This window comes from Scomber japonicus, chromosome 21 (genome assembly GCF_027409825.1).
Source record: "Scomber japonicus isolate fScoJap1 chromosome 21, fScoJap1.pri, whole genome shotgun sequence".
In the NCBI taxonomy this organism is placed as follows: domain Eukaryota; kingdom Metazoa; phylum Chordata; class Actinopteri; order Scombriformes; family Scombridae; genus Scomber; species Scomber japonicus.
Window position 1 is genome coordinate 13,702,874 of NC_070598.1, and position 25,673 is coordinate 13,728,546.

Here is a 25,673-nt window from a genome sequence, read left to right on the forward strand (position 1 = left end):
ACATGGAAAGCTCAGAGCCTCTGGACTCCTGCTGGTAGATAAGAGTTGTAATGTGCCACAACTTTAAGTGTAGATTCAGCTGATTTGCAGTTGTGTCTAAATCTTCTCTTTAATGCAAGTTAATTTGCACAAACAAACTAAAAAAAAGACTACACCAAACATTTAACAGTAACCTATAAGAATTTTGATTTTTACATGAGCCTTTCATGTCTACATTGTTTTTTTTTCTATAGTGGATGTTTAAAGATAAAGATGATGTGTGTGCTGGGTATGATTTGTCCAGTGAACAAGTTTTTTGGCAAAGATACAGTTGTATCTTCACTTTTAGCAAAATTAATAAAAAATGCTCATTGTATAACAAAAAGCAAATTACAGTAATATCTGACTGCATATACTGCATATAAATGCTGCAGCTACTGATACTGCAAACACCTTGTTTCAAAATTCCTGGAGATACTCTGCAATTAAAGTCAGACAACAGACAGTTCAGGTCCTTGGGTGTCATTTAGTTAAGATAAATAAAATAGACATATAATGACATCCCATAAAATCATTTCTGAAGTCAATTTTGATTTTTAGTTTGATTCAACATAAGACAGAAGGTAATCATTATCTTTACAATTTATCTCAAAGGCAAACACTTTAAAGCACAAACACAATAAATAGATCAGAATATGCTGCTGCACATGTGAGCATGGTGATCCTGTGATATATTCAAAGTAACAAAACAACACTTTGAGATAATGTAGTTACAGTATGGGGTGATTTAGTGAGCAACACTCTGATACATGTCAAACATATCTGCATAATAATTAACAGATTACTGTATACTGCACATGGTGAACTTGCAAAGCCAAATTGTGCATTAATAAGGTTTTGCTATCAACTGTGATGTTTATTAAAACGCTGTCCAATGGTCAATATTGTCAAAATTGCAAAACCCAAATCCAGACTTTTAAAACCAAATGAAGAGGTTACACTTGGGGTAAACATACCATAATATTAATTACAGCACACATGCACACAAAAAATATACTTTATTTAAAAACAAGCTGTAGCTTCTGAGATTTCTCATGCCCCATGAGGAAACAATACTGCTCAAATCCTCAAAACACACTTTTAGATGTATGTCACCGTATAAAAGACTGAAGATAATGAACATGTGTAACCAGTCCGGCCTGACACTTCAATTTGCTATGAACTCTGCGTTGTGTTTGTGGATGATGAGGAATGTCTTGCCAGCCGGAGGGGATTTATTTCTCACTTCTCATGACCAAGTTTCTACATGTGCATCTCTTGCCTACAGCCGACTGAGGAGAATAGCATGAATCTACATAGAAGTAACATCATCAAAATGTCAAAGGTCACACAACCATAATACAATTAACAAATAAAAGCTCTCCAAATGAAATACAGAATAGGCAGTATAGGCCGACATGAAACACAACATCATGTGAACAGAAATAGAAAATGTATTATTGATTAAATATAAACATTACATTAATCGGTTACACAAGCTGTGAAAGATAGTGGCAACCCATAGTGCATGAAAGATTGTGACAGATTTGAGTTTCCAGGTAAGTACTGGGGAAGATGATTTCAGAGTCAATATTTCTTCATCTGAAGGTTCTAGAGGAAGAACTAATGCTGGTGAATGAAGAGGGCCATCCTAGGCTGTTGCTCCACAAAGTCTTACAGCTGCTGAGATGTCTGAGTCCTCTGATCGCCCTGTCATCAAAAATGGCCAGGTCTGTTGAAGCAGAAGACAGCAGGTTTATCACTAAAGACACACAGCCAGAACATATCTCCAGAATCATCATAGATAGCAGAAATAGTCTTGATGAAGAGATTTCCACCCTACACAGATCACATCAAAGGCAAGAAATACATTTAAAATTCTAAGGTTCAGGAATTGTATTGTTTTCTCTTTAGTTCTGCTGATGCAATTTGTACAATTTACTTTACTTCAAAAGTAGTTTTATAATTTGAACATGCTTACTATGCTGAAAAATAGAAGTTCCTGCAAAGTTTGAGGTCCATACCAGATTGACTGGATGCGCAAAGCTGTTCTCGAATCGGTCATCCTGCAGAAGCTGTCTAAGGTGAGAGATGTAGCTAGAGGCAAGTCGGAGCGTGTCCAGTTTTGACAGCTTGGTGTCCGCTGGTACCCAGGGCAGGCTGGTTTTTAGTCTGGAGAAAGCTTTGCTCAGCACTCTCATCCGCGCCCTCTCCCTGGCGTTGGCCGCGTTTCTCTGCGTCTGGCGTGTTTCCTTCTGGTGAGTCTTGGACAGTTTGCACTGCTCCTTGGTCCTCCTGTCCTCACAGTCATTGTCCAATTCCTCGTCCGAATAACGGGTGGGATTATAACAAGTAACTTGCCGCGCAGTCCTCTTCAAATGGTTGGCAGTCCTTCCCTGACATGTGTCGTAGTCCTCAGCATCGCTTGTTGCAGAGCCAGTAGACATGGCTGTTCCACCTGTGCCTTGGAGGCAGACAGGAGTGGCACTTTTGGGACAGCAGTGACTAAAAATCTAAATTCTCAGTTTGATAAGATTTTTTGCAAAATACAAAAGGTTGGAAGTCAACAGGCTATCAGCACTTTTAAAACATTCCCATTTGGTAACCCTCAGCCTGAATCTCTAAAATGTCACCACTTGACTATGCTACAATACCAGCAGCATGAGGTCAAGTCTGAAAATTGCAGTGCTCTCTAAAACTAAAACATGCCCCCTTGCTTTGCTGCCCCTCTAATTTAAGTGTCCTGGAGTTGGCATGTGTACAGTTTCTTCTGAACATTTCTCCTCCCCCTTTTTCTTCAAGCCACCATGACCTCAGTGAGACCACAACTCTATCTCCCTGCATAAGAGTGGCTCAAGTCGCTCATCTGCAACTTGATAATTATATTAAGCCTGTATATGAATGGCAAATTATTGGGAAATCTAGCAGGAGGTTCCCCATGTAATTAAATTATAAAAAATCACACTGAGACATGCCTTGGGATTGATTTTACAAAACACAAAGATAATCCTTCTAATGTGTTGTCTCAGAGAGACATACTTTCTTAATAATGACACAATGCAACATTTGGAATTGCACTCTGTGTGCCTATGTAGTAAACACTTCCGAAGTTTGTCAGTTCCACAGATGTGTTGTGGTAATAGAAATGTCTTAAGGACCTTATCAAAAGTGCCTAATCCTTTGCTGGTTTCACAGAGGGATTGAGTTTCTGCAGATGGAGCAGCCTTTCACACGCAGCCTGCGTGCACCAGCCCCAGCTGTTATCGGTTCCCATGACATCTGGAGCGTTGGCATGACAAGGGTGTGGCACAGGCGAGGAGGCACCATCTTTATTCCCATAGTACAAATGCTCTTCACTGCACATCTCACCATTTTTTGTCTGCACTCCAAAGCTTTCTGAGAGCATCCACTTAGAGACCGGACAGAACAGTGTATTTTATTGTGCAGTGAGAACTAAAGGAGAGGAAAAGATAATGAAGGGCTGATGTTGCTACAGGAGTCACAAGAAGCTACAGGATTGCAAACATGTTTGCAAAGTTGCCATACTTTCTGAAAAGCTGCTTTCAGAGAAAGGAGTGTTGTAAGAAAACTCTGCCCTTCAGACAGCATAGTTGTTGTAGTCTGTGCAGTTTTTTAACATTGCAATGGAAACCACAACAAGAACTGTGCCCACTAAATTTTCAAATGCAAGTCAAGCCTTGGTGGAGTTTTAAAGGGATACAAGCCATAGTTACAGAAAACCCCTCTACTTTACTTTAAGATATTCCCAGAAAATCTCAGGTCCCTGTGAACTATCACTCCACATAATAAGTGTGAAATTAAGATTTTTTTATGACAATAGCAAGACTCTGCCAAGGATTACCCAACTGCAGCTGAGATGCATGCTTGATTTTAGTAGTAGGCCATGCCAGGGTCACTAGAGAGGGAAACAGGGAATTACTGTACTCTGCTCTGAGCTGAATGATGTACTGTATTCCAACAGTTCCCAGGATGGTGTGTAATTTATACCTAAACTTTATTATGCTCACTCATTAAACTACCAACATATTCAATATTTAACAAGTGCTTCAAGGGCAAAAATAATCTCTTGTCCATCTTTATAATGATATTCCAAAGCTTTGAAGTGCTCTGTGCTTTTCTTCAGCTATTGCTCAGAAATCCCTCTGTCATACACAAACAATGCTCCTCGATCCAAGGACGCCTTCCTAAATGTCCCATTATCCTGCTCTTCCATGTAGTTTTCACAAAAAGACCTGACATCAGCTGAACCGTGCTCTTAGCTTATCCTTGGATGTGTCATGATATTGAGATATGAGGTTCCACCTGTGCTGGTGAGACAGTCAGAGCTTCAGGCACACTGCCATCTCATCTCTTGTGCTGCATCCGTCAGCGAAGTGGATGGCCTGACTGACACAACTGAAGGTGGAAGCTAAAGGATTCTGCTGCTGGATTTATTCCTCTTTTGATAAACTGTCAGGTTTTTTATACAACAGGGAAAATTATTGGCTACATGAAACATATTTCCACCTGCTGCTTCATTTTCTGTTGCAGAAACAGGTTGAGATAAAACAAGGGTGCTCATTAGTCATTCTCTGCATGTAGTTCCTCAAGTAAAAGCAGAAAATGTTGTCCAAAACATCAGTGTAATTGATGGTTACATGGTTATTGTATTTGCCCTGGGAATAATTAAATTCAGGGCCAACAGTAATAAATATCACTTGAAACCTTACTTGAAGGGAGAACCAGCATTTGTCTATCAGCAAAGACTTTCAGGGGTCATGACCTCCATTGAGGCCCTAAACTGGAGAAGCAGAGAGACAGGTGCAAGCTCATGATGTCAGAGGCCGTTCTCTGTTTCTCTCCCAACCTCATATGATTCCCACTGAACCAGCTTGTGGCACATTAAGCTGGTGTGTGACACCAGTGAAGAGGCCTGTGAAGTCAGTGACAGACATCAGAACTTTTTTTTTTTTTTTTTTTTTTAAATAATTGCATACATACAGTACATCTATGCCAAGCATACATGGACTCTCAAGGCACATAATATTGGACCAAAAAACCCCGAAAACGAACCATACCAGTTAATTTAACTTTTCATAGCTGTCTATGAGAAAAATCTAATCAAATATTCAATTCTTCCTTCCCCATTCTTTTGAGAAGTTAAACAAACTTTTACTCTTCAAATGTATTCATGCATGCATTTATCTGTATCAAACAGTATATTCCATATACTGAGTTTTAATAGAAATCCCTGTTGAAACTGACATGCCTAGTAAGTCATCCACACATAGGAAATTTCCTCCCAGCTCTTCTGTCAATGCAGCTGTAAATTATATCAGTGTCTCACATCCTTATGTGTCATAACAAACAAATTTCACAATTTCTAAAAATGTGTTCTTTTTTTAAAGATTGAAGGCAGATTTTTTTGAATAAAGATGAAAAGAGAGACAAAACATCATGTTTGAAAGATGACAGAGCACAAGCACATACTGTAAAGCACATTACTGCACACAATACAAAAACAGCAACTGTGTACATGGTACAAGTATAGCAAGACTGCGTACACACCTCAAAATGACCTGACCATTCATTTATCAGTGTGTGACTGGTGTAACTTAACAGTGCTATACAAGTAATGTTATCGTTTCAGCCAACTACATTGACAAAAAATGAATAACACTAATACCATAGGTTTAAATTGAATACACAACAGTATTGACTATTCAACTTGTAATTGATACATTTCAAAAACCACACAATAGTTAATAGTTAGAAGTAAATTAATTGCACTTCATTAAATGGATCTTTTCTATATATATGTAGAACAGGGTGTACAGTTTTCCCATCTGAAAGTCAAATGCTCAATCTTGATATAATGAATAACATGCAGTTGCAATATAATTATGCCATTATACTCTAACTAGACCTTTATAATGTAGACACTTTTTGAAAATGGCATATGTGTTTGTTTTATCTTCCATTTTTTTTGGAATCAATGGCCTTCATCAGTGGAAGCCAGCGTGACACATTGTGTCCTCTTGGTTTAGCCTGACTCAAGTTTGGCCACACGTTGCGTCTGATGTTCACAGGGCCATCGTACTCGTCTGCCTCTGAGGTGATCTCCATCTTCTGGATGATGAGCTTCAGGAGGTTGCTCTGCTTCTCCAGCAAACATGACATCTCCTTCATCCTGAGGAGGAGAACAGCAGTTCATAAGGCTCAATGACAGACTTCTTTTTTGATTTTATATAGAGTGAATATCAGACATTTTGAAGATATACTTGCGAGCGATTTGATGTAATTATTATAGAAGACTATAGTAGCTGAAATCCTTCTGTGACAGTCTTTATTTATTTTTATCCACTAGGGGTTGCTCATGCATCAAAAATTATAGAGTTAAAACACTTGTTATTCTTTTCTACTTTGCTATTGGTTGCTGCATACTTTTTGTGGTTAATTGTACTGAGTAATAGTTCCCCACTATTTATTGTCCATTCTGCCACTGGTAAGCCTACAATCTTTTATGATTCCAGGCAGTGGTGGGAGACGTACCCAGATCTTTACTCAAGTAAAAGTGAGTTATGTCAAAAACTGAGTAAAATATTAAGTTATAAGTAAAAGTCCAGCAAATACAATTTTATTTTAGTAAGTAAGTAAAAAGTTCTCAAAATGTCTACTTCAAAGTACAATTTCTGAAGAATGGCCGCTGTCCTAGTATTGTATTATGACATATACTATGTTTGAGGCATTAATGTGTAAACAGCAATTTGATGTAGTAGGTAGTCTTTTACTCATTTATCCACTGTTAGATAGTTACATTTATATAAATGCATCATTTCTTAAAAGCTGATCATATGTTTTGTATATAAAATAGAAAAAAGGTAGCCGCAAGTGTGGCTGGCAGGTAAATACTTCCCTCTTCTACAGTAAGTGAACTAGAATTATTAACGATGCATCAAATGGAAATGCTCAAATGAAGTACAGGTAACTCAAATTTGTAGTTGAGTATAATACTAGAGTAGTTGCACCAGTATTGTGTGTTTTACCTGGACTTCTGCTTTTTGAGCTCATTCTCTATCACAGGACAGTTCTGTGATTTGGCCTTCAAATGACTCCAGACTTCATTTTTGTCCTCTTCACCTAAGAAGAGTTGGTTTATGCGGTGCTGCAATCCAAAATGGTCAAGATTGAGAAAGCAGAATCATTTAAATGACATGTCACAAAAATAAATCAATATACTGTATTCTGTGTCTGTTTTTTGCATCACCACTTGTTCCAGCTAAAAGTATTAAGCATACCCTGGAGCACTTGCGATTGGGGTAAATGGTGATGTAGGGTTTGTCAACTCGTTTCATAAACCAATAAGGCAGTTTATCTTCTAGGGCGGTGTGGAGGTCAATCTGGGGTCAAAAATGGCAGATTATCAATCACAGGTCTTTGGATAGGAATCTGCTACTGACAAGCTAAAGGTTGAATGTTCTAGTTGTACACAGCAGACTGATGATATCTTTTATATTTGCAACATAGAGTATGTTAAAAAGAAAGCTTTAGACACAGATGATCTAGTTCTATACATACCTGCATGGCTATTCTTTTTAGGGCAGCATTTCTCTGTACTTCAGCAATATCTCCAACTGCTAAACCAATCTACAACACAAGCAAAGAACTACCTATGTCATTTGTTCTGGAATTCTAAGAATATAAACTAGTCGCTTTTATGTGAAAAGTAAATCAAAATTGACTCAATACTTTAGAGCGACAGGATGTGCTTACCATAAGGTTAACCAGCAGTATTGGCATGAGCAGAACAAAGGTCACAAAAATGAAGTATGTCAGGAGACCAAAGGGAAGCTCATGTTTCAGATAAGCATCCAGGAAGTTATTCTGGTAGTTCAGTTCTCCCACCATCATCACAAAGGTTTGCATCACCGCAAGTGGCACACTGTCAAACTCTTTCTAATAGTAAAAAAAGCAGCAATATCATTTTGTCATTGAATTCATGTAGGTTAGTAAAACAAGTATAAAACAATATGTTCAATGTCAGAGGTTTCAGTGCTGTTAATAAATAGAATCAGAGAGTGAGCTTATGCAGCATTTAGTCTTCTTGAGCCTTCTTCTCCTACCTGGTTAAGCATCAGAGCATGGAACGCCAAACTGAACGCTAACATCAGGTACAGGAACAGCATTACAATACGGACCAGTGTCTTCATGATTTCCCCAAACATCACAACATAGATGCCAATCCCCTCAAACCTGGAGAAACAAGTGATCAAAATAGGTTGGTGGTCCCTACACTATGAAAAAGACATAATGTTGAAATGGAGCTTATATACATCTGAGTGAACAATACCTCTGGAGATAAAGGAGAAATCCCACCCAGGAGTTTAAAACTGCCATTGCCCCTGCTTGCCAGTGTAATGAACCCTCTGCATTGAGCATGAGAGGAATGATGAACAGAAGAGAGAAGATGGCTGAAAACCAGTCACACTGGTTGGAATAATCCCTGAAGTAACTCCAGCGCTTTCAAGTGACAAGAAAAAAGGAAAATCAGCAAAAATATGAAATAATTAGACAAACCAACAAACTCCTAGTTTTTTGATAATATTTCAACTATCTGCTGTGCTCTCACCCAAATGTAACATGCACAACAACACTTTAACAGCATATTATTGAACATGTAATGTGATGCATCTTATAGTTTATAGCTATAGGCGAGGAGTGGAGGTGATATTTGGATTGTGGCCACTCATTAATCTAGCAAATCTAAATCAGTGGGCGTTGATCCATCACACCTGATTCCTAGTGTGTCCTCACAGACCTAGGCAGAGTAGATTTATGGGCACATGCTATATGTGAGGTAATGACACTTGCACAGTACCTGTTGTGATATCTGCACCACTTCCTTTGCTATCGAGTAGATGTTTATGATCAAGACCATCACCATACACGAGGACAAAAACAGACTTTGCTGTGAAATGAAGAACAACATTGAGATTAGCTTTATCTCAGAGGAATGCAACACAGTAGTCACAAATGTTTATTATGGTGAGTCAGATTACATGTAATCTGCAATTTTTTCCCTTAAGAAATACTGAGCAAGGCATTCTAACCTTCATGCCACTTTCAAATACAGGATAGTTCATAGTAAAAATGAGTAAAGTATAACATTGAGCAAGGGCTTGGGAAATGAGTATGTCATATTGACTGAAGTAATTGAAAGGAATTAAATACATACACCTAACATTTCACAGAGAAAGATGTATGTAAACACAGAATCTGTACAGGCACTTCAGTTAAGTATTTTAATTTTTAATATAATATATAACTGTTTATTATGAGGTGTGTGTAATATGTGTTATGTGCAATGTGCATTGTGTTTTACCATGGGGTGACTGCAATATTTTGTTATGTGCAAATTATTGTTGCGATTGAAGCTGGTGCTGTTTTGTTCATATGTAGTTTGTTTTACTGTAACTGTGGAGGCATTTATGTGCGCAGCCTTGAATCGTATCGTATCGTATCGTATCGTATCGTATCGTATCGTATCGTATCGTATCGTATCGTATCGTATTGTATCATATTGTATCGTATTGTATCGTATTGTAATATATATACTTAAATGATAGGTTTACATTTCATCAAGTCCTGCCAACAGTCAGGTGTCCAAATAAACGTTGCTTGCTGTAATCATTAGGTGATAAAATCCACAGCCCACCTTCTGTGCAAAAATGTATTAAAACGCTAATATAAGGCTTCACAAATCCAAAGTAGTCAAGTCAAGTCAGTATCTTTCAAAGTTGTTGTCTTAGAAACAAACAAAGAAGGGACATTTTTACAAATTTATAAAGACTATAACTGTGGAAGATATAAACTTAATTTAGAGGTGAAGTGTGTATAACTCATAACAGTCACCTTAAAATAAGAATTTTTGTGTCTTTCATTACCTTAGGATGAGCCCTTTATATCTACATAGGGAGTGGGTCACCATCCACAGAGTCCACCATGTTGTACCTCCATGGTTAGCAGTAGAGCAGAATTGACAAACCAAACACTGGCTCAGGAGAGGGCCTTTTACGTTTTTCATGAGTTTCACAGCCACTGTAGGGTCTCTTACATGCTCGGAAGGGAGGGAGAGGGCTATTCAGTTGGTTGCAATCTGCAACCACACTGCTAGATGCCACTTAATCCTACTCACTGGCCATTTAGATAAACCTAAGATATTTTATTCAAAGTGAATATTGTGGATTTTGTGTGGATCTTCTACTGAGCAAGAGTAATGATTACAACAAGCAAAAGCTGTTTCAATGTTCATTTGGGCACCTGGCTATTGTATTAAACTTGTAACAGACCATCTTACTCATAGTTATACTTATAACCACTGTCTTTACCTTTAGGAAATATGTGGGCACCATCTGGATGCTGTGCTCCCCTGTCTCAGTGGTGTTCATGGAGGGCCTCAGAGTCACTATCAGGTGAGTTAGGGGCAGAAGGCCTAACAGGTAAAAAAACATGTTGAGCACGTGAGCTGTGCTCCCGTAAGCAATCCTGTGGATTTGAACAAAGATGGAGACACTTAGAACAGGTATAACATTACAATACTGACATTTGTTATAAATAATGCATCAGTATCCACTGAGAAATAGAGGAAATCACTCCTCTTGAAATCTAGTCAAAAGTCACAGAATGTCAGAATTAAATAACTAAATTCACACCACTTCATTGCCAGATACTTTTTGCAGACCGGGTGGTTGAGGAGCTCAATACGGTTGTACTGCACCATTGCCTGTAGAAAGAGTAACAGATATGTAGCCTGCTATTAACGGCACATCTAGTACAAGCAGAAAAGAACAGCCTGGCTGCTAAGAGTACATGCATTTTATTGATCCCCACAATCACAATGTATAGGATGACGTCAACAGGCAGAAACATTACATGTGTGAACATTTGTTGAAAGAGGGGATGTGTTACTGTAAAAGAAGTTTCATTTGCTTGGTGATTGACTATATGGAAAAAGATTAAAAATTGCACCTCAAAACTAGCTCAAAAATGTACTTGTGGAAGAGCACTTTTGGACTGCTAGATTTATTACTCTCATCACAACAAAGTTATTTTCAAAGAGACTGCCAGACAGAGGTCCACAGTTGCCTTTGAACAAACTCTGTCTGGTCCTGCAGTACGTGCCAGCAGCAGCATGCTCAGTGGCCTCTAATCAGGGCAGGCATCTGGGGAAGTCTTATGACAAAGCCACTAAACTTGGCTATGGTGTTCTGTCAGTGCAGAAAAATAAATGGAGAATGGTGTTGCCACTGTCCCTCATGAATAGACATGTAGCTGCAAAATATGGAATAATGGATGGATGGATGGACGAAGGTGAGTGCTTAAGCCTATAGAGTCATATTCGAGGGCAACACATGACTGATATTGAACTTCCCTACTTATCAGTCATAGTTGCATTCCACTGCTCCAAAATTATTTTTGAGAAGAAAAAAAAAGCTTACATTGAGTGCAGCTAGTGGCTGAGGTCTCAAGGTCTTGTCCTTCACCTTCTTCAGTACTAGGGGAGCTTGGAGCCATTTGAAATCGAATTCAATCTGAACCATGTAAAGAAATGTTTAATTTGTTTTGCCTGGAAGATGCTTCATACAGTAAAGAATGTTGTTATCATGCAATTTGTAGCTGAATTACATGGTAGTCAGGACTGTTATGATCATCGTCAGATTCCTTCACACAGCGGTCCAACAAGTGCTATTGAGGAGAATAGAATAACACAGTGAGAGAGAACCTAAAAAGTGTAATTAACACAAAACTGTGTAAAGAAATTAGTTATGATTTGTACTGTGCACACAGATTTATGCAACACATGTTTTTTTTCTCTTTTCCACTGGCAAACCTTGTAGGTCTCAGGTAGGACCTCAATCATGTCTAATATTGGACATCGTTGGCTAGAGCCTGGTTTGAACAGGTTTACAGCCTCTGGGCATCTGGAAGAAATAAAACACAAATGTATCTCAAAACCTCTAAACTATGTGTAGAATTTTAAAATGGGAACTTTAGTGCCCCCTAGAGGGAGTATCAAAAAAGAAACAGGTACCTGCACCACATGTCAATATCTCCATAATTAAGAGGATGGTATGGGAAATTATAACTCATCTACAAATAGAGGCTTTAAATGCTGGATCAATACAGAAGCATGAGCTGACATGATTGATCACTTGAACACAAAGCTCAGACTCTGTTGACTCTGCATGAATTTATATTTATGACGTACCTGTCACTGTCAATTAGAGCATTGACTACATCTTTTTTTCCATTTTGCAGAGCTTCGTGGAGGAATGATGTGTCATTCTTGTTTAAGATGAGCTCTGCCCCACGAGCCAGCATGAGCTTGACTGCAGCCACATGCCCCAATCTTGCTGCAATGTGGAGTGCAGTGTTCTGATGTGGCGATACACAGTAGGAGACAGCGCTCAATATTTATTACGGAACACTTTACATCTTTTAATTAATGATACTGGTAAGGTGACAATGTTCATAAAACAACTTACATATGTGGGTTTTTTTTCTCCACATTTGTCATCACACAAAAATGAATAATGAATTTATATTATGTTGAACTTTAAGAAATAATGTAATTCATACCCCATCCTCATCTGTTTTATTCAGCAACTTTAGATTGGCTGACAGGAGAATGTCCATAGTTTGTGTGTATCCCTCAGATGCAGCATGGTGCAGACACGTCCAGCCTTTGTAATCACTGCAGACAAGACATGCCAAATACTTCACGTTCTTACATAGTCACATGTATAAGAACTATAAACAGATCGCCAGCACTGCAGATTTTGCAACTAGCTTAACAGTACATAGAAGATAGTATAATACAGTACAGCATGCTTTTGTGTGTGTATGTTCTTTTTATGTCTGTGCATGTATTTGGGTTTACCTGTGAAATAGAGCTCCTTTAGAGAGCAGCAGCTGTACCACCTTGGTGTGCCCCCCTCTCGAAGCTAAATGAAGTGGTGTCAGACCCCGCTCATCCCCTTCATTTAGCAAACGAGAGTCTGTGATGGTCTCCAATAATCTGTGACATGTATTGATGCGCCCGTACCTGAGGGAAAACAACATGTAGTGGGAAACAATTTGATCTCAACAATGATCGGTTGATCTCTGAAATGGAAAAGCTTTTTGTACATTGCTAATAGCACAGTGGAGTCAAAGGTCAAAGGCAGTGCCAGGGATTTCGTATGTTGGTCAAAGACATTAACCTCTTAATACACGCCCCTATTTTTTACGTTTTTTGCCTAAACGACATGCCCAAGTTGTGAGCAGCACAGATCCCACATAGTTTGAGACTCAGATATGTGTCTGGTATCATTGGAAAGGAAACACTCTCAGGATCCTTGTAAAAGTATCTGTGTGATTCTGTGACTTACTGACAAAGAGTGGCAGAGGTTACAATTACTGTTGTTTACTCACCCATAGGTTTGCCTTTACAATGACATGTGTACAGACATTCAGGGACCTCTCAGCGGGATATAGACACAATGAGGCCACAGCCACAGGTCTTGGCTTCATGCAGTCCAAATTTGGAGTCAAAAGACCAAAAGATGAATTTTTCAGAATTATTTTCAACAGGTATGTCCATGCGTTTTCCTCAGGTCCTTTTTGGAGACTCCAAATGGACACTTGGTTACAAAAGCTGTATAACCACAATCAAACACCTATAACTTCACAACCCCTTTGCCTACAATCAAAATCTTGGTCTCTAATGAAAGCTGACACCATATTATCATTATTATTATTATTATAATTATGATTATATATTATATTATTGTATATAACCTTTTTTTTGTTTGGCCATATCTATCTATCTATCTATCTATCTATCTATCTATCTATTTATCTATTCATCTATCCATCTAACTATCTATCTGACTGACTGACTGACTAACTATCTGACTAACTAACTAACTAAATGTCTGTCTATCTATCTATCTATCTATCTATCTATCTGTTTATTTTGCTATAAGTCTTAAGTCAAGTCGAAGAAGAACCAACCGTGTACCAAAATGCCGAGTGCGTAATGATATATGGTTCAACTCTTTTACGCACAGGGCGCACGCCGGTTACGCTTGAAGTTTGTTTATGGACAGCCAAACCTGATAGCTTAGTGTCATACACCTTGGAAACCTCAGACTATTGGCTAAAAGGTTATCAACTTCATTTCACCGAATATTTCCATAGGCTGGAACAGCTGTCAATCAAAGCCATGTCGTCATTGTCGTCGGTCACGTGTCCTCATTGGCTTTGGATACGTGTACTGCCTAATCCTAAACACCGATTGGCTTGTGTGTGGTGTCGTCAGAAGCAGAAGAGGCTCACGGTTGTATACATCTAGTCACGTGTACTCTGAGATGGACGCGCAGGTCAGGAAATGACGTAAACGGACCGTATATGGTTTGTTATTTGTGTTATTACGTTACGTGTTGGACTAAATACATGGACATATTGAGGAAAATATTCCGGTTTTATGGAAACGGATTTCATATTTCACAAGAATGGATACTTGGCGAGCTGTACAGAAAGTGCTGAGTCATAAGATGATCGTTGTGGATAAAGGGAAGACTTTGAAGGTATGTAGGCATTATAGCTTTTCTCACTTAGCTGAGTGGCTAGCCGAGCTAATCGCTAATACTATTACGGTTGTGAGCAACCATATAAGTCGTGAATGGTCTTGAATGAATCAGAACAATCTAAGCTTTCCAACAATGTACGGCATGAGTATATATGTTTAAGGGTTGGTGTTTAAAACATTCAGAAGAACGTGTGGCTACCTCCTAACATCCGTCCCGTCCCGTAGACGGAACAGCGTGCGTTAAGAGGTTAAGTATTTCTGATAAAGGCTTGAACCTTGGCCTTTCAACACCAAGTCCTGTGTCCAGTGTCCTACAGCTCATTGGTAAAGAGTGTTTTCTTGCATGATTCATGGTGCTGCAGGCTGAGAGAAATCATACTCAGAAGTGACATATTATCTTGTGCTATGCTCTTTCTGTAACTCTAAACCTTTTAAGAAGGTCAGCAGCCCCTCTTCTCACTGCTGTAGAATAGGTGAGGGAAGGGAATGAGGTGTCTAAAAGACATAAAGTATGATGTCATGGCTTCATTTGCCCTCTAGCTCTAATGAAATGGATGTACATGATAGAAAAAAATCAATAACAATAATGTTGAATGTCTACTCATTTCACACTATTAGTAACATTTCTTCAGTGCCTTGCTAATTGAATTCTGTTCTTGTGACGGGTCCTTTGGGTCATTGTATAATGGGTGTGTCACAGTAATTCATCTTCAAAAAGCTTTTGAGTACAGACATTTATCATAGGATAGATTAAAACAACTGACCAGTGAGATAACATTTTTAAATGCAGTTACATTGTTCATTTTTCTTCTGACCACTGTTGTTCAATTACTGAGATAAAAGTCTTGGCTGAAGAGCTATTTTTCATCAATGTTTTATACTCTTTGAGTGTCATTGATCAATACATATAGCTTGTAGCAGAGTAACTGGAAGAACAGTGTCAGTGTTCTTAAGCCACTGAGACCATTGAGCTGGCACTAACTTTACTTCAAGACTCTATTAGCCATTTAGATGGGAAAATACTTTAAGTGTAACCTTATTTAAAATATTGAAAGATTAAATCTGTGCTGTTATTTCAGTATAATGCAAAATTACACTGGTGAATGTCAGCAGCAGTGACACTGGAGGCACTTGTTTGATTCAATGGTAGGGAAAGTCATGCCCTATGGGACCAATTGAACTCACTGAGCAGCAAAGTGCAGGGCAGACTTCTTGTCCTTGGACTTGCATTCGAGGCCGAGCTGTCCCGAGAGGCCCAGCATGTTCTTCACTGAGTCATGGATACCCAGTCTGCAAGCATAGTGGAGTGGGGTACAGCCCTCATTATCCTCACAGCTCAGCAACGCCTTCACAGAACTATGCTGAAATGAGACCCATTATAAAGACATTTATTTATATATACATTACAATGTACACATATATCTGTATTAAACAAAAGCAAACACAAAAAAATGGTACAAATGATAAAACTTCAATTCACATATACATGTGCTCACCCACGTATATAAATGATGATATACTATAATACTTTGCACAGATTCAGGGAGGTACCATTCACACTCTGTTTGTCAACAACTATGAAGTGTGTCAGCCTTCCTGTGTGGCTCATATTGAATGCATTGACTGATTGATTATTTTGGCTTAAGGTAGCTTACAGTGTTTCAAAGGACTATCAGCTGGCTTAGTGAGAGTGTAATGAACTTCATTCACTGGCCTTGAATGCATGCAGCTACATCAGGCCCAAGGCAAATTGTGCAAAGACAGTATAGTAATTACAGTAGGTTCCAGTCTCTTTATGACATCTCTGTCTAAGGTGGATAGAGGGAATTTGATCAGATACAAAAAGATTATATAGAATACCTGGAGTGCATCTTCTGGGAGATTTTTCAGACCCTTGGGCTGTTGAATGGCCAGGTGAAGGAAGTTACAACCAAATCCATCTTTGACATTTACATTCGCCCCTAAAAGACATAAAAGTATGCATGAATCTCATTTGTCAGGCACCTTTCAAATTATATGAACATAGCTGGTAATGTAGCTTACCTTTTGACAGAAGCAGTGCCACTGTTTTCCAAGCTCCGCAGCTCGTAGCCAGCAGTAAGGGAGAGTTCCCCTCACAATCAGTGCTGTTTAGGTCTGCACCCTGAGGTGAGAAAACACTTCAACCTTAGCATTGCCTCATTAATTACTGCATTCATTTCAACACACATTGCTGTAATTATCTGAAACAAATGAGACCGTCATGGGAATATTTCCATGGTTTACATTAATTTCTAGACTGCCTTTCACTTTTTTTGTTAACATCTGCTGTTTGCATAGAGAATTATGCACTGTTCTGTGGCAAATGGGAAGGTGTTTTACTGGACAAAAGCTGCACCGTTCAGAAGAATGTGAGATGTGTAGTGTAAGAAAAGCACAGATTGATTAATAAAATGTAAGGGGCATTAGTTGAATTGGTGGGATTGTAGGCAATGTAAGTGTTTCTAAAAGATGGGGAAGCAAAACAAAATGAATGAATATATGAAACAATGGTACAGATTTTTTACAAATACCACAATTATGGTAACACAAAATAACTACTGGTGACAGTTATTCCGACATATCAAAACAACAAACTATCCAAAATATGTGTGACTGTTGTGGTGAAGGCCTGATACTGAATTTATCCTGTGCTACTGGTGCCACATTATGCCACACTCCAACCCAGTCTCACAAAAATTGAATCTATTGATTCAAGAATCACAAGATAAATATCCATTTTTTTGTCACTCAATATGACTTTCAAACTAATGTATTTCAGTAAGAAATACATTTTGTGTAGATGTGCAGCACATAGTCAGTCTGGACCGGTAGCACAGAAGCTGTATGGTTTTTTACATTTTTTTTTTTTTTATCTCAGCCCACTTTTAGTGGGCCATTTTATGGTTTCAAAGATAAACATACTTAGTGTTTACAAGTTTTTTTCCTGTTGCAGTGTTTGCTAACAAAATTAGTTAACAGGAGATGAACAAGCTTTTTCCTAGCAACACAGTAAACAGTCTCTGGAGTGCAACAGATGGTGACAGGTGGTCAACAAGCTATATAGCACCCTTCAACATTTACTGAGCTAAGAAGTGTTTGTATAATGACAGAATGATCCAATCCATGGAGTAGTGGCCACCATAATATGACGTTTATAAGAAAGTCCTCAGAACACATGCAGTAGCTGTGGATTTGACCTGTAGTTTGCACAATTCTAAAATTAACAATAGAAAAACTTAGTGTTACATCATTCATTGCATTTAAGGCAAGAGATTAATAGCATAACTGATATTGGAGCAGAGAATGCCCTGTGTATAGCAGCTGTGGGGTACTGTATGTTCCTGCATGTTTGTACATGTGTGCATTATTTACCAAAGATATTAGATACTCTGCCAGCTCCATGTGGTCAAATATTGTAGCCCTGGAAAAGCAAACACAGTTGTTGTAAACCAGACACACAACATGCTCACTTTGTGAGTCAACCTTTTTTTCTAATACAACATATAATGTTGAATATGGGGTTGAAATAGCTAATAATTCCCGGCATTTTAGTGACATCCTGCATAAAGAGAAAGATTTGAGTGAAAGATGATTGAATGATCTGATGATAATCAAGTCTTGAGACTTGATAATCCAGACCACAGATGATGTTATGTCTGTGGAAAGAAGCAAGCATGGCCATCCTTGAGGTAACAGGTTATGAAAGCAGCTATTAATTAGTCAGTTTTTGTGTTGTGTTAGTACAGTTCCAACAGGAAAAAATAACGTCAACTTAATCATAATGCCTATATGAATATTAATGTGACTTAAAGCCTAGCAGTTTAAAACAATGATAACAGGGTAAGAAAATGTAAAGTTAAGGATTTTTGCTTCCAGATGTTAATGAGGGTAAACAGGGTTGCATAAGACACAGAGATCTATATAAATGCCAGTGCAAATGAGCTAAAAAGAAATCCATCAAAGCAGGAATTGGGTTCCATCTGCATCATAAGGCTAATTGCCTAGCAGTCATTGGGCAAGCAGCTCCACTGCAAATGGGACACATCTTTCTTGACAACAACCATACCACTCACATTTCAGGTGTACTGAGGCGTTCAGAAAATCCTCAATATTGGCACCACCAGCATACTATAGAATTAGTGCCAGCCAAACACCATCTTCATTGGGTTAGGCAATTGTACTAGATATTGTGAAGTTAATGAAGTAGTTTGCTATTTTTTAAGGAAATACACTTATTCCATTCATTGTCAAGAGGTGATTGAGAACATAAGTATCATTAACATATCAGTTCACTACCAGCAGCCAGTTAGCTTAGCTTTGGGGAACAGTCAGACTGGATTTGTCCAGATGTAACAAAATCTGCCTTCTAGCACCTCTAAAGCTCACTAATTAACACATTATATCCTGTGTCTTTGATCTATAAGAAGTGTGCAAATAACCTTTGTGTTTTTTTGTGTGCCACTTTCTGAAGTTTCATATACCAGGAGGTCCAGCGAAGAAATAGTCCTGTACCACAATCTGCCATTTTTACACATAGATTTTTGTACATTTTTTAAAAAAAAAAACCCACAAGAAATGTTTAGTTGGATAACTTAAGAAGTGCCAGTAGATTGATTTCTTTATATTTGGACAAAGCAAAGATAGCAGTTTCCCCCAGTCTGTATGCTAAGCTATGCTATTTGGCTACTGGCTATAGCTACATTTTAGGGGACAGTACAGAAACAAATTAGCATATTTCCCTAATGTCGAATGATTTATTGAAGTCAGAAATGGAAAGCGAAAGCCAGACAACAAACAACAACAAAGCTCAGCTACACAGACCATGAGAAGAACATCATGAAAAGGTGCAGTACCAATAGCCAAAAGGGCAGATGGTTGAAGACGGACCACTATGGAGTTAAATTAGCATCGTTGTCACGACTTGGCTCTACTGCCATGACAAAAAGTGAGGGAGACCCACGCTAAAGGCAAATGATAAGTGATTTATTCCCAATCAGAACAATGACACAAAACAAACAAAAGACATAATGGGATACGGACTTCAGTCAAATCAGTAGTGAGTGTGTGTATGTGCAGTGTAGAGTATTAAAAAAAAGAAGAAAAATGCGGAATGGGCAAACGTAAAACTATACAGTATATGCGCTGGGGAGCTGAAAGAATGAGGCCCAAATACCTGCTGCACAAGAAAAACAAAACAGAATAAAAATGAACTGCCTGGAGACAGAAAATAAAGAGACGGGCCAGGGGACGATCACAATCATCAACACATGAATTGGCATCATCAACATACAATTATTTGGAAGAAAAATTAACAGCTTTTTTTATTTACTGCTTATCTATGATCAATGGACTACTCTCAGTATCAGGGTGGAGGGATATGGGGAAGCCCACCTGTGTAGAGGGGTCTGACACGCCCCATCAGTCAGGTTGATGATGTCTTCCACTTGGTCATAGGATGAGAGCATCAGTTTGACTACCTCTGTAGCGCCCTGGGTGCAAGCCAAATGAAGCGGCGTGGATCTGTCATTCTGGACAGCAACAAACATAGATATATTATGAGCGATGAATAATGAATGAATATAATGAATATTCACAAGCTCTTCAAAAATGGTTTTGTCCAAACACAGACACTGTGACATACTGAGCTAGACAGAGCAGAACAAACACACAGGAAATAAGCATACACACAGGCTCTCGAATGCACTCATTTACACACATACACATATTGTACACCTCCCCAGTGTAACATTAGCAAAGTATCTCCCAGACTTGCTGGCTGAACACTGGGGGCTGTAACATAAGCCCTTAATGAGATAACCAGGACTGGCAGGAGAAAGCCAGTGATCGCTCCACTCAGCTCCACAATGTAAGTGGGGGTAATTTGTATCAATTTAGCCAACCGAGGCTATTACTGTACTCACTATTCCCACTGTAGCTCTGGCCACTAGCCCAGGGATAGACATAACAATCACTCCCAGATGGGTGTGATAAGACTGACATGTTATAACAGTACAAAGACTAAAACCTTTTGCCAGGGAAATGCTTTCCAGGTGTAAGCAAATTATATCTAAATTAAGCAAACAATGCAAATCTGACAAACTCCAGACCATAGATTAATAATGACACTGTAATTCACATCTCCTACATGTTTATGCAGAATAATTGAACACTGATGCTTTGACAGCCAAATTATATATTTTATGGAAAGTGCAGAGTGCATGTCTAATGTCAGCATAGAATGAACCAGTACCTGTTGTTGGTCAACTTTTGCCCCGGTGGCTAGGCAGAGGCGAATGGTCTCGATGTTCCCACCACGTACAGCCAGATGGAGGGGACTGCTCATGGACTTGTCAAGATAGTTGATGTGGCCTTCACTTGAGTGACCAAGCTCTTCTCCTGTCAGCAGAGAATTGAATAAACAGCTTTTTTATTGTGAATAATATTCTTAATTGACATCAGGATAATAAAAAATGTTTCTTTGTTCATGTTTATTGGTATAAGTTTATTTTTAACTTCCGCCAGTCTTTCATGGGGATTCTAACAGCAGAATCTTCATCAGGCACCTTCCTCCCTTTCTACTGAGGCTCTTGGTTTTTACTGTTTTACTGGAAGGAAGTAATGAGTAAACTGTCTTCATTCATGGTGGGCTGTCTGTGTAAACCCTGAATAACAGAGAATGTGAATGCGGATTAGTTGCCCTGCTGAGCAACCACCAAAATATCATAAATATTTTGCGCTCTGACTAAACCTTTCCGCAACAACATCGGATCTACCCAGAAGACCTCCCAGGTTGGATAAACACGGTGTCAATCTGACGCATCTGGCCTGTGTACAAGATAGCTTGAACATTTTTCTGCTAAATGTCTCTGGGGGCTTCAAAAGTCTGCTAGCAGCTACTACCTGACTGAGGTGAACTTGCTTGTTATCTATCAGTTTAATATGTTGTTTGGCCTTGTTAAAACTTTTTTATCATCGCCAGCAATTTCAATTTTTGATGATAGATCATTTCTTTTGTCATACCGGCCTTCAGGATCACTTCCATGGCTGTTTTTGCACCTGCAAAAGCAGCTGCGTGCATGGCGTAATGGCCGAGCTTGTTCTGTTGGCAAAGGCGTGCTCCATGCTTTATCTTTGAAGGGTAGGAGAATGGATGGAGACAAAGACAAACAGAGACAATTCTTTGTCAGAGACAAAACTGCTGTGGGCTGGCTGTCAGTATAAAGCACAGCTACATAATCTGTTCTGTACAGATGGACAGTTATCCTATACAGGCTGGTGTAGGTAAACAGTACAACTGAGTGAATACATCAGTCTGAATGCATCACTCTTGTACATACCAGTGTGCTGAGAGCCTCACAGTTATTGATGGAGCAGGCCAGCATCACTGGGGTGTTCCCAAGGTCTCCTGGCAGATTGCAGTCTGTAGCACTGTAGGACAGTAGGAGCTGCAGAGGAGAAAAAGATAAATACTTTACAGCGCTTATTGTCCTCAACCCTCCTACTTACACACCAACATCCTTTACCATACTGCAACTGTGCGACTCTATGAACAACAACCAAGTGCTACAGTGATGACAGGACAAGGTTTTGTCGGTATGCAAACCTTAGCGTCTTTCAATAAAGTAGGAAGTAGATTTGAGGATGAAATACTACATTATATTTCCTGAGGGCATGATGGGAAAATCAGTTTTTTAAAATGTCTGATTATAGCATCTAATGATAAACAAATCAATGTAAAATCCAACCTCTATATTCATTGTTTGATAGGAGATTCTTCATTGCTTGACCTTTCTGTTTATGATTGTTGGCTTTTCCTTAATTACAATGTGTGTATTTGCTAATTGATGTTTGGCTTCTCATTATTAGTTATGGCTTTTCATTATTAATTATGGATATTTATGGTTGGATTTTACATTATGTGATAATTTGTTTTTTGAGGAGTTAGGGTTTTAATCATTAGATGTTGTGATTCATCTCTGTAATTTGACATAATAATGTTCCATAAATCAGGGCGATTAAAGCTTGGTTAGAGAAAGTAAATTTATGGAAAAAATCATTTCTCCAATTTCAATTTACTCTATTAAAATAAAAAGTGTTCCATTCTAAAAGATTTAGAAGTGTTGTCTAACATATACATGACAAGAAAAATTGCATAAGTGTGTATGCATCAAGTAGTAATAATGTGTTTAGATATACAATATTAGATATTCAGCTGTGGACTCTCAGCTTCCTCACCTCCACCAGGTTGTTGTGTCCTTGGCTAACAGCCAGATGTAGTGGGGACAGGAGGGCCATGTTGAGGATGTTGGGGTCAGCTCCCAGGTCCAAAAGAGCCCTACAGCTCTCAGCCTTGTTTTTCTCCACTGCCCAGTGTAGGGGCACATTGCCCTGCTCATCACAGCTGTCCAGCTCTAGGATGGAGTTCAAGAACACATGGAGAGAGACATACATATACAAATACTAAAAGATGCCTGCATATACAACCAACTCTTATATGTACCAGACTCAGTGCATTAATATCAAAATTATTGTTCCATACAGTAACATGAAGACAAACTTCCAGTGATTTACAGTACACATATTTTACCTGCACTGGAGTGTATCTTATGATCGATGACTGAGGCATGCTTACCCTTTGAGTCTATGACAGCAGTGATAGATTGGATGAGGGTGACGTGGCCCCCTGCGGCAGCATGATGAAGGGGACTGGCTCCACATTCATCTCTTTCATTCAGGACCTCTGGGCTCTTCTTCACCAGGTTCTCCAGCAAAGCCAAGTCACCCTTCTCCGACAACTAAAAGATAATATAAATAATAAACAAATGTAATATAATAAGAGTGAAGATTGTAGAAGAGTCTGATGTTATCTAAACATACTTCCACAGTTATCTTAACTTTTTTTTTAAGACTAGTAGTCATTAATAGCTGACTGATTGATTTTCTTTTTCAATAGTAAAAGAACATCTGTTTTCTTAGTTCTTCAGGACACGGCCTATAACAATCAACATTTCAATTTGAATTCCTTATTATACAATGCTTGAGTTGTCATCAGGTCTGTGGTATAATCAGACATGCTCAGCTCTTCACTGTGGCTGAGGGTTACGTAGGGTTGGGATTACTGATGGCGTGTTACATAAACACTCATATTGTGAATCCTTGTATCTTATTGCAAATAATTGTGGTTTAATAAATGCCCTTTTACTTTATAAACTATATATATATATTCATATATTAATTTCCATACAGCTTGATGACAGTTTCTCACCTCAAATACATTTAGACTTGCCAGGGCTGGATCCTCATCTTCTATCACATATGTATAACAACTGGTCTGTCGGGTCACTTCCCTGCTGAAGTTCATTACTCAACTGAAACTCTGTAGAGACAAGCCCTACATGCCCACATGAAGGGTTATAGCAATGACACTTGTCTAAACATAACCATATACACACAGAGACACACATATCCATATGCATGCAACAACAAAATACTAAAATAGAAAACAAATCCATCATAGTTTCAGTCAAGTCATACTACTGAGTATATATTGCTTTACAAGCAAGAAGAACAAAGAGTGTTATGTGACTGAGGGCAGATAATGCCTTAAGCCATAGGCTCCCCTTGCCATGGGGGGATATGGGCACAGATGACTTTGTCTTTACCCGGAAGGGCATTCAGATCCGCCGAGTGTTGGGAGGTTGAAACACTTCTGTTGAAGAAAGCAATTATGTTCTTCACAGCTGGGGTGCGGCTTGTTTGAGTCTGTCCCAGGTGTCCTTGGGTGATCCTGGGTGAGCGGGATTGAAAAAGAGCTTGTAATTGTATTGTATGAGGCCCTCAGCCACATCAAAAGGCCAAACAACAAATGGCATTTGGTGAGCAAATTACTATGGAGAATTCTCATTGGAAATACCCACGACCTTATGCAGTAGCGTTCCTTTGGTGTGTTCTGTGACTGATTGGAGTTGTCTTCAGGTCAAAATAACAACCAAGTTTACAGTTATTTTGTGAAAATGATATTTTTTTTATTCTCACTTGATTTACAATTTGTTTTCCACAGCTGGTGACAAATTTATGTAATATCATATTGTGCAGATCAGTGCACCTGAATGTCCGTTCTAACATGTGCCTTTTCACCCACTGGCTTCTTTAAGGTGAGCAGAATGAATCTCTACAGATGAGAAATCAATAATTAACCTCTGAGGGCTGCAGTCACCACAGCAATCAATTTAATTCACTTCTCTTCAGGAAGCTCTGCAGATTAATAATGGATTACTCTGACCAGTAAGAATCATATAGTAGAAGTGTAGCTCTCACTAGAATATACATCTGCTGAAACATCTGCTTCAGCAGACAAGGATTTACCTTGTTCACACCAATTATGTTACAGATGTAAAATTATTATATATAGTATTTCTTCACAAGAGGACCCAGGAATGAAGTACAATGTTGTCTATGTATGTAATAAGATACAGCAAAACACATCTATCTGATATAACCCATTATGATCCATACTTTGATGAGGTTCTCAACTCAAGTCTAGACCACAGTGCAATGTATATTATTCCTCACAGTTAATATATCTCACTTGACCCCCTCTGTAGTTCAGAAAGATGTTTATTTTAAAGTAAAACCAGACAATGTGGCCTTGTTTTGTTTAAATCAATTTTGAAAATGACCCACTGTGTGTCATCCTCCCCATCATTTCCAAGCACCAGCAGTAAATTGGTGTTACTGGTGTTTGTAATTGAACCTATCATATATCTGTTTGCAGAAGACATGTGTACAGGAAGTGCACTAATGGGCATTGGTAAACACACTTCTAAACAATAGAAATAAAAGGGGCAGCTATAATTGCATTTAACAATGACATCCCTGGATGACAGATTATATGTAAATATTTGCTCATGTGTTTTTAATGAAAAAGATAAAATAACGTATTACTTAAGAATAATTACAATGGCCAGTGAAGGTTCAATTATAGACATATTTTTAATTAAGA

The 25,673-nt window shown here is 38.6% G+C and overlaps 2 protein-coding genes across 2 annotated transcripts; both read right to left on the reverse strand.

Annotated features, from left to right (window-relative positions):
- Positions 1 to 1,669: 1,669 nt before the first annotated feature.
- Positions 1,670 to 2,465, reverse strand: LOC128382588 (musculin). Its single transcript, XM_053342590.1, has 2 exons — positions 2,043 to 2,465; positions 1,670 to 1,750 (listed from the first exon to the last, which is right to left on the reverse strand). The coding sequence occupies exons 1-2, from the start codon at positions 2,463 to 2,465 to the stop codon at positions 1,670 to 1,672; spliced, it is 504 nt and encodes a 167-aa protein (XP_053198565.1).
- A 3,523-nt stretch (positions 2,466 to 5,988) lies between these two features.
- trpa1b (transient receptor potential cation channel, subfamily A, member 1b) lies at positions 5,989 to 24,032 on the reverse strand. Its single transcript, XM_053342328.1, has 27 exons — positions 23,937 to 24,032; positions 23,304 to 23,466; positions 22,907 to 23,082; positions 22,009 to 22,116; positions 21,692 to 21,800; positions 20,922 to 21,067; positions 20,063 to 20,199; positions 18,044 to 18,092; positions 16,694 to 16,793; positions 16,511 to 16,611; positions 15,836 to 16,011; positions 12,959 to 13,123; positions 12,658 to 12,772; positions 12,287 to 12,453; positions 11,909 to 11,999; positions 11,704 to 11,763; positions 11,517 to 11,609; positions 10,731 to 10,801; positions 10,407 to 10,563; positions 8,897 to 8,986; positions 8,369 to 8,538; positions 8,142 to 8,271; positions 7,792 to 7,974; positions 7,597 to 7,665; positions 7,317 to 7,418; positions 7,065 to 7,183; positions 5,989 to 6,208 (listed from the first exon to the last, which is right to left on the reverse strand). The coding sequence occupies exons 1-27, from the start codon at positions 24,030 to 24,032 to the stop codon at positions 5,989 to 5,991; spliced, it is 3,363 nt and encodes a 1,120-aa protein (XP_053198303.1).
- Positions 24,033 to 25,673: the final 1,641 nt, after the last annotated feature.